The sequence below is a fragment of the Vanellus vanellus genome (genome assembly GCF_965231255.1).
Source record: "Vanellus vanellus genome assembly, chromosome: 8".
NCBI classification, from domain to species: Eukaryota; Metazoa; Chordata; class Aves; order Charadriiformes; family Charadriidae; genus Vanellus; species Vanellus vanellus.
The window spans coordinates 7,476,755-7,491,467 of NC_138913.1; the positions used below are offsets into that span (position 1 = coordinate 7,476,755).

The 14,713-nt window shown below is 38.0% G+C and overlaps 1 protein-coding gene across 5 annotated transcripts in view; it reads left to right on the top strand.

Annotated features, from left to right (window-relative positions):
• NLGN1 (neuroligin 1) overlaps positions 1-14,713 on the top strand; it is a gene marked incomplete at both ends in the record, with an annotated part of 315,851 nt that overhangs the window by 94,705 nt on the left and 206,433 nt on the right. For 3 of the 5 annotated variants that reach the window (XM_082486813.1, XM_082486814.1, XM_082486815.1), the window contains one exon: positions 7,593-7,652. The exons of the other annotated variants lie outside the window; for them this stretch is intronic. In XM_082486813.1, coding sequence (XP_082342939.1) covers positions 7,593-7,652 — 60 coding nt within the window. The remainder of the gene's footprint in view (positions 1-7,592; positions 7,653-14,713) is intronic. 5 annotated transcript variants of the gene reach the window in all.

The window sequence follows — 14,713 nt, forward strand, 5'->3', positions numbered from 1 at the left end:
TTACTCGGAGGCTTAAAGTTAAGCGTGTGCATACGTCTTTATTAAGATCTGGATTGTAGTCATTACCTGTAGAGAGAGAGAATTGATTCATGATCTGAAAGCTCAGGTGGTGGCACAGCTGTGTAGTGTTGCATTCAATTCATTATAGCAGTGTGTTACCCTGGAATATGAGTATCTGTAAAACAATATGAATTATTAATGCAAGTAAAATGTTAAAAGCTGCGTAGGCTTGTGATATAGGCAAGTGAGGTGGCACTGGAGTGGTAAATGCTGAGGATAACAGCCGTATAGCAGCTTACAAATGTAATTTTTCATGTCTGTTACCTGCCTGTCCCTCACCTCTGGAGCTTTGTGCTCCAACTGCAGTGTTCCTGGTTAAATACATGGGCTTTGTTTTTCTGTGTCAACATGGGCCAGAGGAGCCCTGGTCCATTTGAAGCACCCTTTTCCTCACATACAATTCTGGTGGGTGGGACAGCCATTGCTTTACTATAAGCATCTGTTTCTTTCCTTACTTCCATTGGCAGGAAAATAAATGAATGTCTTTCTCTCATCTCTCCCTTCTCCGATGTATTTTTTTTTCCTCCATTGGCTAGAACAGAAGTCAGAGTTGTTCAGAAGCTACGACGCGTATCAGGCTGTTGTCTCTTCCGTTGAATTGCTTCCTCCTTGTACTAAGCATACTCCATGCATGAGCTATGTTTTCATGCAACCCTATAGGGATTAGCAGACAGCTCACCCGGAATACTAGCTTTGTGTTTTATGAAAAGTTAGGAAAAAAAGTCTGTGCTGTCTTTGAACCTGTTCTGGCAAATCTTGTTTAGCTGAGTGGTACCACTGTGTCTGCACTGTTGTGCAGGGGCAAAGTGGAGCAGAGATTTACCCATCCAACTTTCATCATTGGGTGGTGAGACACTGGCCCAGGTTGCCCAGAGAGGTGGTTGATGCCCCATCCCTGGAAACATTCCAGGTCAGGTTGGACGGGGCTCTGAGCGACCTGATCTAGTTGAAGGTGTCCCTGCTCATTGCAGGGGGGTTGGACTAGATGGCCTTTAAAGGTCCCTTCCAACCTAAACCATTCTATGACTCTGTCTGGCAGGGCGGCGTAAGGTTCCCCAACGCAGGCAGACATCCAGAGGGATAAGGCGTGCATGCCACGTGGCATCTTCAGGGCTGAACTTGTCAGCTGTGTGGATGGGCCGCAGAACACTGTGGCTCACCCAGAGATCTGTACTTATCCTGCCTACCTTTCTCGCAATGCTGCATGACTCCATGTAAGAGGTGTCATGTAATCATAGGCCTTCTAGAAAGGGAATTGGATGTATAGAGTGGCCTGTTGCAAAGGGAACGGGATTGAAGGAGAGCCTGAAATGAAGCTTCGTTTGGGCAGCTCTCCACAGGACACGTGAATTTAAAGTGCCTTCGCCTCTGAGAATACACTGAATTTCAGGCTGCACCTAAAACGGGAAGCAGAGGAGTGAAGCTCTATCTACATTCCCAGATTCTGATCTCATTTAAATTCACACAAATCTAGTGTTCAGTAATGAAGTTCCTTCAGATTTAAGGGAGATCAAGATCCAGCCAGTGTGATTAATCTTGTGAATAAAAAGGTTCGGATTAGACATTCTTTCTGTGTGACACTTCAGCAATATGCTGTTATAAAAGACACAGCAGGAGTTAGTCTTGAAGTGTCAGAATAGCTTCTTTAGTGACAAAGCATTTATACATGTAAATTTTCAAAGAAAGTTGGCAACCCTTTTGTGGGTTCAATTTGCACCTGTCATTCACTTGCAGATGCAAATTTGAGTTACTTGCAGCTCTAATTACTGTACTTGATTGTCATCGCAAATCAGGTAGTAAGACGTGAAACGACCCAGGTCTGTGCCATCATTTGTTGTTAAAACACGAGTGCAAATGTTACCATCAAAAAGCAGAGCCGACCAGGGCTTTGCCCTGCTGATAAGGACAAATACTACAAATACGTACGATATGGAAATAAAAGGAATTTAAGGCGGAAAAATAACAAGGAAAGGAGTGTGTGAGCATGTGGTAAAAGCAAGACAGTAATAAGGGAAAATATAAAGTAGATTGTTTTTTCTATTGCAACAAAGTATAATAATAGCTATTTTTTCAGTTAAGTGTTCCTTAAGACCCAGCTGCCATTTGTACCTTCCAAATCTCTTTTCCATAAGGAATTCCACTTATTTGCTGACAGCTTTCTAATTTTCAAATGAAAGAAAATGATTTTATAAAATTATTCATTAGATGACTATTATGCCGTATCTTTCCAATTTGTCATTGCATTTATAAGAAAAATTGTTATACAGTTATGTTTTAATTTCAACATATAAGAATTTGATTTTTGAATTTTCTTCACTGAAAATGTTGAGCTCTGAAGGTTATTAATTATAACTAATCATTAGCAGCTTCTAAATTAAAAACAGGAGAAAGGTGCAACATGTTATTGTGCTTCAGCTAACATCTGCTAGACTGTGATAATTCAGCACAGATTATTTTTTTTTAGTTGGAGACTCTTGCATAAAAATGATAGTTGACGTAATAAAGGATTGATTATTTTATATTATTTTATATTTGGATCTGAGGGTAGGGCCTAAAAAGGTGAGGTAATTTCATTTCACAGATCTTCATTGCTCAATTAAAAAATAGGTTAATGAAGAAGAAATAGCAATGGATGGATGGAGGCACTTATCTAAGTTTAAAGATAAGTATATAATTGTATTTAACGTGCACTACCAGGTTGCATGGTGTTGCAACCCACTTAGTGAATTTTTCTAATACCTATATTATTTCAGCAGTTGGTTTCATCTCGCCTCTTTCCCTTTTTGTTGAACAGACACCTTAACTCAAAGAATGATTATTACTATGGTGATTTCTAAATTGCTAGATCCATGGAGTCTGCTTAACCTAATGCAAAAGGTCCTTTTTCTTTCCTCCTTTTCTCATTACTGAAGGAGAACATTTTGGCTCAAACAATAGCTGTATACGTAAATACAGATTTATTAAGTTTAGAGGATTTGTACTGTTGTTTTACAAAATGGTGTCAACTTGCAGTATGACTTTTTTATGATGAATGCCTTTCCCGGGCCTAAAAGCTAATGACACCCACAGCTTCCATGCCTCCCACACACATGCAGTCCAAAAGGCCGCAGATAATTTCTGCCGAATCAAGACCGTAAAGAGAGAATTTATAATCAGCTTTAATGTATTTAGGAGCTAAAGTACCTTAGTCCTTCATCAAAGGGAATAATAAAAACCAGAATTAATATGGCTGGACTTCAATTATTTCTGAGCGCATAATTACTCTTTAGCTAACTGGACAGGAAGTACACTATTTCTCTTATTTTGAGCAACGGAAAGCCGTCTGCAAACATACAGTAGTCAACTATCGAGATTTTAAAAGGCACCACTTAATTCCTTAGCATTGATTGCAATACAAATAGAATAAATATTTGAATAATATTTTAAATAACGTAAGAACTATTTTTAAACTGAATGAGTAGAGAGTTCATTAGGAGTTCCTCCTGCACATAGCATTCCTTCAGCTTTTGTAGCAAGACTATTCATTGCCTTTAGGAGACATAAAATGCAGTAATCGCTTCTTCCCTTTTTTAAACTGACTTAGGGGTCTACTTTCCCATTACCATTAATGAGAGTTATAGATATGCGGCAACATGAGACTGAATGAGACTAAACCTTAGAGAGCCTCATGATAAGTAAATCTTCTTTGCATCAGCATTTTAGAGGCTTTAGTATCCTTTTCCCCACCCTATTATTTATGGTACCTGATTACTTTGTTGATATTTAACATTTACCACATAAATTTTAGCTAAAATTTAGGCCAGTGCAATAAGGCAGCGTATCTATTTGAAGGCTTACGTCTGACGTGGAGTAAAATGGTCTTTTTGTAACGGATGCCCATTTTTGTAAATGAAAGAGGAGGAATAAGTGGGCCTTCATGAAAGGTGAAGAGAAGCTACAGTGGAACAACAGTGGAAAGCATTTGTGGACAAAAGACTTCTGGCGATCATAATTCTGTAAAATGTATACGTTTTTTTGTTTCATTGGATCCTAGTCCATCATGTCGTAGTATCAGTATTTTAAAAATTGGTTTCTGTGACCTGAAAAGAATATTAAAATGATGGAGGAACCTTAAAGAATCATATTGAATAAACAGTCAGGGCTAAAGAAATAAATCTAGTTGAGGGATACAGTTAATTTACAAAATCATAAGCTTTCTGTACAATATTAATTCAAACCTGCAGAAAATAACTGAAAAATTATACACCTACTGAGCAATTTCAGTCCTGATTTATTTTTACTTAAAAAGGCTACTGCCGTTACATTTTGTAGGATCTTTCCATAAGATTTTATTTTATTTATCTGATAGTGATTTCAGCATGTTTTCCTGTGTAAGGACTCAAGACATCAATATTTCTTTATGATTATACACACAGAGCGATGCTGTAAGTCCGTGTAGTCTGTTATCTGGAGAATCAGAAGCTGAGCCCATTTCTTACTGATTTTAGAATGAGAATTACTGCTGAAACAGGTGGAAGTCTAATCCAGAAGTTCTCCTAATACTACTTTCATGATTTCAGAAAATTTCTTCAGCAGCCATATATCGAACAGGCAGCAGAGAACATAAACGGTCAAGCTCAGAGCTCTGCTTCCTCTTTGAGGATTCAGGATTGAACTGCTTGTTGTTGCTGTATGCCATTTTACACCTCCGTGTGCACACTGGGTCTTGAGCTGATGTTTCTTTTGGGGATTGCAGAGCAATTTACAAACCTGAATTAAGTTTCACAGCATCCCTGTGTGTATAGGTAAAGTACAGGTAATAGGTAAGTAGTTTCACGCCTGGTGCGTAAGGACCAAACTCTGCTTCGGATGGCATTGTAACTGCAGGAAGCAGAAAATCTGAAGCATTTTGGTCTGTGTTTCTCTAAGCTAGCTGGTGCTGAGATGTAATGGATGTGGTCCATCATATTTGCAGACCGGAGCAAACTTGTGGCAGGAATCACGTCTCATCTCTTAGCAGAATACTGTTAGTGGTACCCGGTGGGTCGGTCGCATGTCTCCAGCTGGGACGGGTCCTCCTGCTTAGGGGATGCGGCAAGCACAGCCCCTGCGTTGGGAAGCAGATACACAGCTGTATTAGAAAGCACGATTAATCTGTGACAGCTTAAAAATAGGTCAGCCCCTTTGCAAAAGGAATTGTGTACCATGTGTATTGGAACATGATTATAAAGGAAGATGATCCAACTTTTTATGATTTTCGGAGAAACTCATAACTGTATAAATACCATAGTTACCCAGGTTATTTTTAGTAGCGAGCCTCAATTATGCTTCACCGTATTGTAAAATCAGAGATGGTATGAGGTCAGTCATTTATGTTGGGATGTTTGATGCACTGTGTTGCTGCAGTTGAGATCTGGAACTGTGATCTATACAAAACACTGCACAAAGGCCAGCTGTTAAAAAATGTAACATTTATTGTCTTGGTTTCATCCAGAAAAGAAATTACCCCTCTCTGTGCAAGTCATTTGGAGAAACGTGTGCTGTTTGCCTTTCCAGATGCTACTTTGTTCCTTTCTGGTGACTTTTAAAAATTCAAAAGATAACAAGGAGCCATTAAAAATACGTACGTGGATATATCTTTGGCTGTGTATGGCTCTCCATTATTAAGTGCATAGTTCTTGGAATTTGTGCTGAAAACCCACCATGATATTATTGTTATTCTTTGCGTACATCTTTTACGTTTCTAGTTTTATTCTTTCAGAAGTAAAGTTGCTATGGTATGAGAATGATGGGCAGCAAGACATTTGAATGTGTGTGTTTGCATAGGGCCACATTATCTAGAAACCACATATTGTAAAGATTGCGTTCAGGGTTTGTATTAGGAAAAGCTATTACATTCACCAAGGCTCTGTACTAAGCACAATGATAGTTGCAGATGTGACTATAAGAATGTTTGTGTTTAATTTATGATGTATAATTCTAGTGTTCTGTATTCAGAATGAGTGTAAAACTATACTCCTGACTGACATAGTAATTAAGGTATTCGGATTTGGTTTTCAATAATATGGTCCAGTTCCTACATTCACAGTTAAGATCTCGTAGTACTTCATGGGTTGTTTCTGTTTCTCAAATCCATGCACCTGGTGTAAACATTTTATGAATTTTTTTTAAATGCATCACTCAGATACATGGTATTTTGCCTATAAGCGACAGGTTTAATGCTGAATGACTAATATCCTGTAAAATAACAGCGCTAGAGAGAGCTTCTTAAATACAAATGTTTTAATACTCCATAGTGCTTAGAGTTAATGCATGTCTCTTGCCTACATCTACTGCAAATATCAACACATACTGTTCATCTCTTTTTTGTTGTTGTTTTTGTCTATTGCTATTTTATGCATGAGAAAGTTCTTGTTTTCTCCTCTGTGCTTGGCTGGCTTTTTTTTTTTGTTACTTAGTCCTGTGTTTGTACTGATTGCTTTTTTGCATGCAAATTACAGAATGTCATGGAAATGAGAGAGCTCTGAAAAAAAAGGAAAGATAATGCTGAGTTCCAACTGTCTTTTGTTTGTGCGTAAGTGTGTAAAATATATGACATGGAAATATTTTCAGAATAGCCTTTGACTTTCCTTCTGGTGTATATTTTTATTACTCAGTAAAGGAGTGGGCATTTTTCCCATTGGAAAATATGATGAATTTATGAATAACTTGTTACTGATACAGGTGGTGGGCATGAGAGAATTTTCTCTTGCCATCCCTTTATAGAAATAAGGAATATGAAACTGTGTGTCTTGCCCAAGCTAAAACTTTAATTCCATATTCAATGCAACTTTTGTATACTGTGCGCGAAACCCTGGCCCCATTGAAATCAATGCCAAAAATCATTGTCTTCAGTTGGTCTGGGATTTCACTCTTGTTTCTAGTTTACATATGGATTTTCATGTTTCTTGACAAATATCTCAGCAGGTAGTCAAAGGTTTCAAGGGAATCTACAATTCTATTTCAAAGAGAATGTAATGAGTGTGTCAAAGAACAAAAAAGCCAAACCCATGCTTATCTTTGTAAAGCATGAGCTTAAATGGTTGAACTTAGAAATGCGAATTAGCATTTCACAGAAAATATTGTTTTAACCGACTGTCAAGACATTTATTAGCCACCTTATTGCATCAAATGCAAGAGGTAATTTGGCAGTTCTTGTCTCCACTGTTCCTAATAACAACAAAAAACAATTAAATTAAGTGGATAAATATAGTTTATGGTGGGTATGCTTTTAGTAAACAAGCTTTGATTCTTCATTTAAAAACAATAAAGCACTGGGCACTCTTTGGTTCTCGTGCTAGATGTTTCTAATAGCCATACCCCCTAGGGAAGGTTTTGCTGTAATGTTTGAAAAACGTAATGAAAAATTGGTTGTTATAAACTAAGATTTCCCTCCCTGCAAATGTTTTTCTTGAAACATCCATGGGAATTTAATATTCACTGTTTTTTTTTCCTCAGTCTTGTATATTCTTGAATTGTCTTTTTTCCTCCATTTTCTCCGTTCTCAATCCTAGGTCCCCTTACAAAGAAACAGACAGATGATTTAGGTGATAATGACGGTGCTGAAGATGAAGGTATTTTTTTTGCCGCCAAACTGATTTGCATGACAAGGATCCCTGAAAATCTTTTTTCTCCCCTCTTTTTTTGACTTCTTGTCTTCTTTTGAAGAGTTTTTTTTTTTTTAATTCCCATTTTTGATGTGTTTTGTCTTCTTGCTTGTTGTTATACATATATATATTTTTAATTTTTTAAAAGAAAGAATGTCGTTAAGTTCTACGTTTTGATACAAAACAGTAACAATATTTAAAGAGGAGGGTTTTTTGTTTTCTTGAAATGGACTTTTGATATGTTGCATCCCACCTTTTGACTGAATTTTGTCCATACTATTTAAACTAACACTCTTTTAAAGTTTCTCTGTACACCTTTTTGCATGTTTTCTAACCCTATGTATTTCACCAAGTACAAAGATGTTTCTTTTTTCACTGACTGATCTCAGTTTGATAAACGTGTAAAATGTTGTGTTTACGAAAGCAAAAATACAGAAAATTCTTAGAAAGTGTCTCTTAAGCAACTGAATTCCCCCAAATACAAAACCTTCTGCGTTTACGTCACCACGAACAAAGACAAGTAAACACAAGACTACCCCACCTCCCCGCAGAAGGGAGGTAGCCCTGGAACGGTGGGCGGTATTTGCAGTTGGTGAGGCCCCGCACAGCACCAGTGCATTCAGCGGAGCTCAACTGATGTCATCTAAAGGAATCGTATCCCGTCTGTTTTCTCCAAGCATAGAAAGATGCCTATCTGCTTGTGGTGACCCTTAGAAGACCATATTACCAAGTAAAATTGAAAATTTGAAATGTCAAGCATATTATCCTGTTTATGAGTTGTGTCTGTTAATCATATAAGCTATGCAGATTTGATATTTTTCCAAGGCTATGAAAATGGTAACAAGGGGCTCTTTCCTCAGCAGTCTCATCCCTTCAAGATGTGCTTCAAAATTCTGAATCTTAAACACATACTTTGTATATTTTATGGCCAATGAGTAAAACAAATTACCGTATAAGACTGGTAGAGTTGCTGCTTGCTTCTCTAGTAATATCTGGTTTGTTTGGTTTTTTTTTTGCCAGATACTAAGATGAAGCTTAACTTGTAAACTACAAGGCTCTTGATTAAGAAATTTTTCATCCCATGGAACATTAACTGTTTTACTCAAACAGAAAGGTGCAGTCCTATCATAAAAGATGAAGGAAGGCAAATACGAGCATTTAACTTCTTACGCAGTAACTGAACAGAGATTTTACAAATAAACCCACAAATTTATACATGTTTGATTTATGATCCTCTACTGAATGTGTATGTTAAGCATATGAATGAAAGCCCACCAGTTGGCCCAAGATTTGAAAGAAGAACCTAATTGAAAATATCCTTTGAAAGCTCTCGTATTATTCAGAGCTGAGTATGGTAATTCAGATCCACTTTAGCTCTACGAGGCCAAGTCACTTTTACATTAGTTCATGACAACATCTTGCAAGTGACATTCTTGCGTATTCTGCAAGACCTGTGATATTGAATTAGCCATTGTAAAAGTTACTCTGTCTTGTTTTAATAATACGTTTTAAGAAACCGTTTGAAACCTGGGTTATTCATCCAGTGGACCTTAATGGCTCTCCTAAATTGCTGTATAATTGCCAAGACAGATGCTAATGGCTTAACATTTGTTGAGTCCTCTACTTAGACACACCTAAAAGAGACTACTCAGTTTGCTAAAATTCAGCAGAGTGGTTGCTATCAGAAAGAGGTTTAGTACGTAGAGTCAGATGCGAGTAGGGATGTCAGTCTTTGGAGACCAAGCGTCCTTGTCAGAGAAAACCCCTCTCCCACATTGACAACTGCAGGAGAGAGGAAGGAGTGTAAGAACACAGCAGTCAAACTAAGGGGGAAGAAACACATTTACAACATTGATAAATCTCTGTAATTTATAGGACTGGGATTAATTTTCTCTGGCATACAAGTGACAGTTTTGTTCTCCTTTCTGTGCCAATAGAAGAATGCAGGCAGTAATTAGACTTTCACTGCTTCTGAGAGTCAGAGAGACAGGGCAAATTTAAATTTTTATGATCAGTAGACACTGAAGGCTGCAGGGATGTCTGCTGGGTTGGTAAAAACCCCATCCGCTGAGGCCCTGCATTTCACTGTTCTTCAGTGGAGGAACCTCAGATGACTGGAGACATGGTCAGATGACTGGACCTGCATTTTGTGAACCTTTTCTTCTGCATTGGAACTCTGGCACTTGTTGCATATGCAGAGCTGAAGACTTCACAAACTTTGTCCTATGTGTTTGGGTATGAGTAGCAGGAAAGTGAGAAGCAAAGCAAAAAGCCACCTTGGCTGTCTAGATTTCTGCTAACCTGTCCATCAGAGCCTTTTTGCAATATGGTAGTTTTTACTCAATATAAAAATCTATAAATGAATAACCGCAGACAAAATAGAACAAAGACCAAACTGGATGAATGATGAAGTTGGAATATTAGGGAAATTGAGCTATACATGGTGAAAAATAACTGTGTCATACAACTGTAGAATCCGTGCTACATAAACTATAGAATCCATGCTACATAACAAAGTCCAGTGATTTCTAAAATGCCCAAGATGCTCAGTATTCGGGGATTCAGAGCTCCCACTTCCATTTCTTGTATTGTGCCTTTCCCGAAGAAAGATCTTTCATAGCAGCTCCTTGGATCAAATGCCTGGAAAGTATTCCATATTGTGTCACTCAAACATCAGAGTTTGATTAGAAGATTTCATTCTAAAACAGTGTTCAATAATCCTACTCCCATCTGCTGCTACAAGTCACTACCAGAGTATTGTGGTCCAAACCTTGCCGGCACAAGCACTGGAATCAGTAATCAAACTTGGATCTCTGGTATGTGCTGCAACCAGTAGACCAGGCTTAATTAGATCATTTTTCATTTTTGTTTTCAAAAGACCCAAAGGCAGTAGTGCACATTACCAGCTAATGATCTGCAAATTTGCTGTTTAAAAAATGAAGGTGCTTTCAAATTCTATGAGTGTGAAATGTGTGAAAAGTCAGAAATTATATAAATGTCTTTTTTCGCCCCAGTCTGAATGCATTCTTGTTTCTGTTTAACCCTTTCATGTCTACACTTGAATTGCTTACCCGTTTTTCAATAAGTATTGAATTACTTGAGCAGGCACCAAAAACAAGAGTGGCAAAAGCACCTGCAACCAGCGAGAATCGGGGCTTTCCCTTTTTATACCAGTGGTGGATTTTGCTGACCTGCAGGTAACCAATATCTAGTGTAGGTAACCAATACCTAGTGTAGATTCAAGATTCAACTTTAAGTTCCCCAGCAGCTGAATAAACCGTACCTTTCCCCGTCTAGAAACAAGACTTGGTTTAAAAAAGTAAAATCTTTTAATCTCAATACCTTATCTAAGTCTTAATTTTGGTAAGGTAATAATTGAACTTGATTTAATTTGGCTATAGCAAAAACCAGTGACGCCTTATGCACCCTTATTTCCTATATGCTGAAATCCTTAGCATGACTTAAAATACAGCAACACAAATCATTAATCAGCCTGTAGCACTCAGGGATCAGAACTGGACTTCTGGGTAGTTAGTGCTGTATGCAATATCTATGAAGCATTGCTCACAAATGAATTCTTATCATCCACCATTCTGTCATACACACCTTACCTAGCGCATCAATCTGTCAATCTTAGATGCTTATTTAGTCCCAAATGCTATTTGAGCATCTCTCAGTTTTTAATGTATTCAGTCTCACAGCATCCCTCTGCGATAGAGGAATGCTGTTATTCCATTTTTAGAAATGAGGAATACAGACGCGAAGTTTGAGGAATGCAGACACCGTGTCCATAGTAAAGCAGGGAACTGTGAGAGTACCTGCCTCAGAAGCGGGGTCTGCACTCTGATTGCTAGATGTTTCTACTCTTCCCTTCTCCATTCCAATCTCTCCTGAGAAAAAGGAGACAGATTAGGAACAGATGTTGCTGTTTGTTCACAGGCTGTGAGTGTGATGATTCTGATCATTTAGTCTGATGCTCTGTCTGATACGGGCTATTGGACTTCATTGACCGAAGGAAGTTCTTGGTCCAGAGCATGTTTTAAATCAAAACAAACAAAAATCCACTCAAATTTAAAATTGCTAATGAAGCAGAATGCATCTGCACATCCCTTCTTATGCTTAACAGACTGTAGCGTCATTGGCGCAAAAGAGTGCATTTCAGAATTGAGGATCTTCTCCAAAAGCCCCTATCACTCCATTAGTGTTAAAATAGACTGGGTTGCTAAGTTTAGCATTTCATCTGCTTTCAACTGTGATGGTAAGAAATAGGGAAAGAAACAATCTTTCTGTCTGGCACTCGTTGTACATTTTCGGACTTCAGAGATCAGTAAACAGCGGAACGCATTTATCTCTCTTGCACAGCAACCACATGCTCCAGCCTTAATTAGAGCCGTTAATGAGTTCCAGCCAGGCTGGAGTAGCACAGATCTTACCACTTTGGGTGAACTCGGTGACTGATACACACAGACATATTCATGATTCCTGTTCATCCTGTCACCCATGTCAGTTCTGTGATTCCAACACTCAATTACAGATTCCAGTGTCACTTGCGTATTAAATTTTGCTGATTATATTTTCCCTTTACACTGAGGACCTCCGTTCACATTATCCTGAATTTTTGCGGTGATGTTATTAATACTTGAAAACACGAATAGGAAAAATTCTGACAGACCTTTGATTTAAGTACCTCTTTGGGGCTCCATTATACTTTTAGCACTGCCAAGCTTTGCTTGTACAGTGAAGAGTCTGCCAGCTTTTGCATTTCTAACCATGATCTTTTAATAATTTAAAATTACTCCCTACCTGGCTATTGAGGGCCTACTCTAATGAGAATCTGCTCCAGCCGCTTACCTGTAAACGCATAGGCCTTTTTTAATGTTAGAATATACATTCGTATAGTCCTCCATCGGGATCTCAAATGACTTTCAGGGAAAGGTAGTTGCGTGTTTGAGAGTGCACAAAAAGATCCGTTGGTTTGACAGATACAAAAACAAACAGAAAGAGGAGAATTCTATTTGTCTGAAACTTGATGGGTGCAGGCTGTAGTTTAAAATATGAAACACATCTAAAACCTTGCTGCCACTCCTAACAGAAGTTCAATAGGTACTGTAATAGCCTCAGGACATCTACTTTTGTATCACGTTAAAAACATGGCATTAATGGATGTTTACATATTAGCACCGATAAGTGCACTAGCTTATTAAGATAGCAGTGCATCTATGAGGCATCTCATAGATTTGAACTGAAAGCTCAAATCCTGTCAAAAGGCTTTTACATGATTAAACGTTGCACTGATTGGTACCGTGCTCTACTTAATATTTTAGGATAAAAGCTTATGGAAGAGCTACACATATATCCATATAGTATTCTATGTAAGAAACACATCTAAAAATCTTAACATTTTCCACTGTTCTTGTGCTGTTTCGTGTTCAAATAACAAGATTTGCTTAATACTCTACATCAAAATGTCACTATTTTTTATAGCATTTAGAAAAACACCGCTTGTGACATCTGTGCTAAACTAATTATATTTTTGTGCTAAGTTGTCTCCAGGTAGGCTTTCTTCCTTTCCTATTTCGGTTGTTCCCTGCAAATTATACTTGTTAGGTTACGTGGCCAATTCACATCAGCTTCAAATGACTAAATGACCGAAGCTATAATTATGTTTTGCTATATATGACAATTGTGACTGGTATTCACAGTCAGACCTGGTTCCTTGTTGTGTGACGTAACAAACATAGAATAAAAGACGGCCCTATTCTGAAATTGCCTGTAATGTAATTAAGACCAGACATAAAAACTGGATGCAACAAACTTTAGAAAGGTACAGAGGAGATGGTGGAATAATGGATCATAATAAGAAATTTTATGTATATGTCATATAAATACCATCATTCTCTGGTGTACAGGAAGACCTACTTAGATGTTTTATGAACTAGCAATTTAAAGTTAAACAAATCACAGCATTCAAAACTTCTCTTCGGTGTGAATAAAAACAGAACAGAGCTGAATTTGAGAAGGATTTTGGGCAGCACTGTCCCTGCGTATGTCTTTGAAAACATTCATGTCTGCTTTTTAATTAAAGCAACACAAATGCAACAAAAAGTACAGTACGCAACTAAGTTAAATCAGTACGTAAATCTACAATTCTTTGCAGACATGTCATATTTGTACCCCTGTTCTTTTAGGCCTGTTCAGACTGATCTACTTCCATGAATAACTGTTAATCTGCATCCATTAATAACTATTAATCTCTGTGAGACAGTGTAGCTACAGTTTACTGAGACCACTCCAGCACATGCGCAGAAAAGACAGGTAGCAGTTTATAGGGAAAAAGGAAAGATGTATCAAATCATTTGGGGTCAGGTTTTGAAAAGAATCTGAGTGCCAAAATCTCAATTATTTTCTCTGTGGATTTGGACACTTAATTCCAATAAGCACTTTTAAAAGTGCATCATTCTGCCGCTTTTGTAACAATACAGAGTTTCTCCTGGCGGAGAATTGTCTTAATACTTCCTCCATTTTAATTTTAAAGGATGATAGTTTTCATGGGGGAACATTTACTCTCAGGTAGGAATCGATTCCTGATTATGGTCTGATTTTTTTTGCTCTCTTCTTTTGATCTTATTATTTAATAACATCCCCTAGTTAATAATGTCTGTACTTAAACAGTACTCTCCCAGCTCAATATTTGCAGCTTTCAAGCATTAATAGCCATCAACCGCAATTGATATGAACCCACTGACTGTGAGCCCAAAATGCAGTGATCTCTCTTCTTCACATGAAGAGCTCCGTAGCTTCTATATAACCCATAGCCCAAAGTCCCACGAGCCTCAGCGTGTCCCCACAGATGTCTCCAGTACTCGATTACTGCCTGAAAGCCACGCAGAAGCCCAGTTTTTCGTTTGTAGAAGGGATTTCTCTTAAGACTGATGTCTTTGGCAAAGCAGCACGAGGAAAGTTCATGCTGCATGTCATCTGCTGTGACATGGCACATAGGCAGAGCTGAAAATTAGTCTTTCCTTATC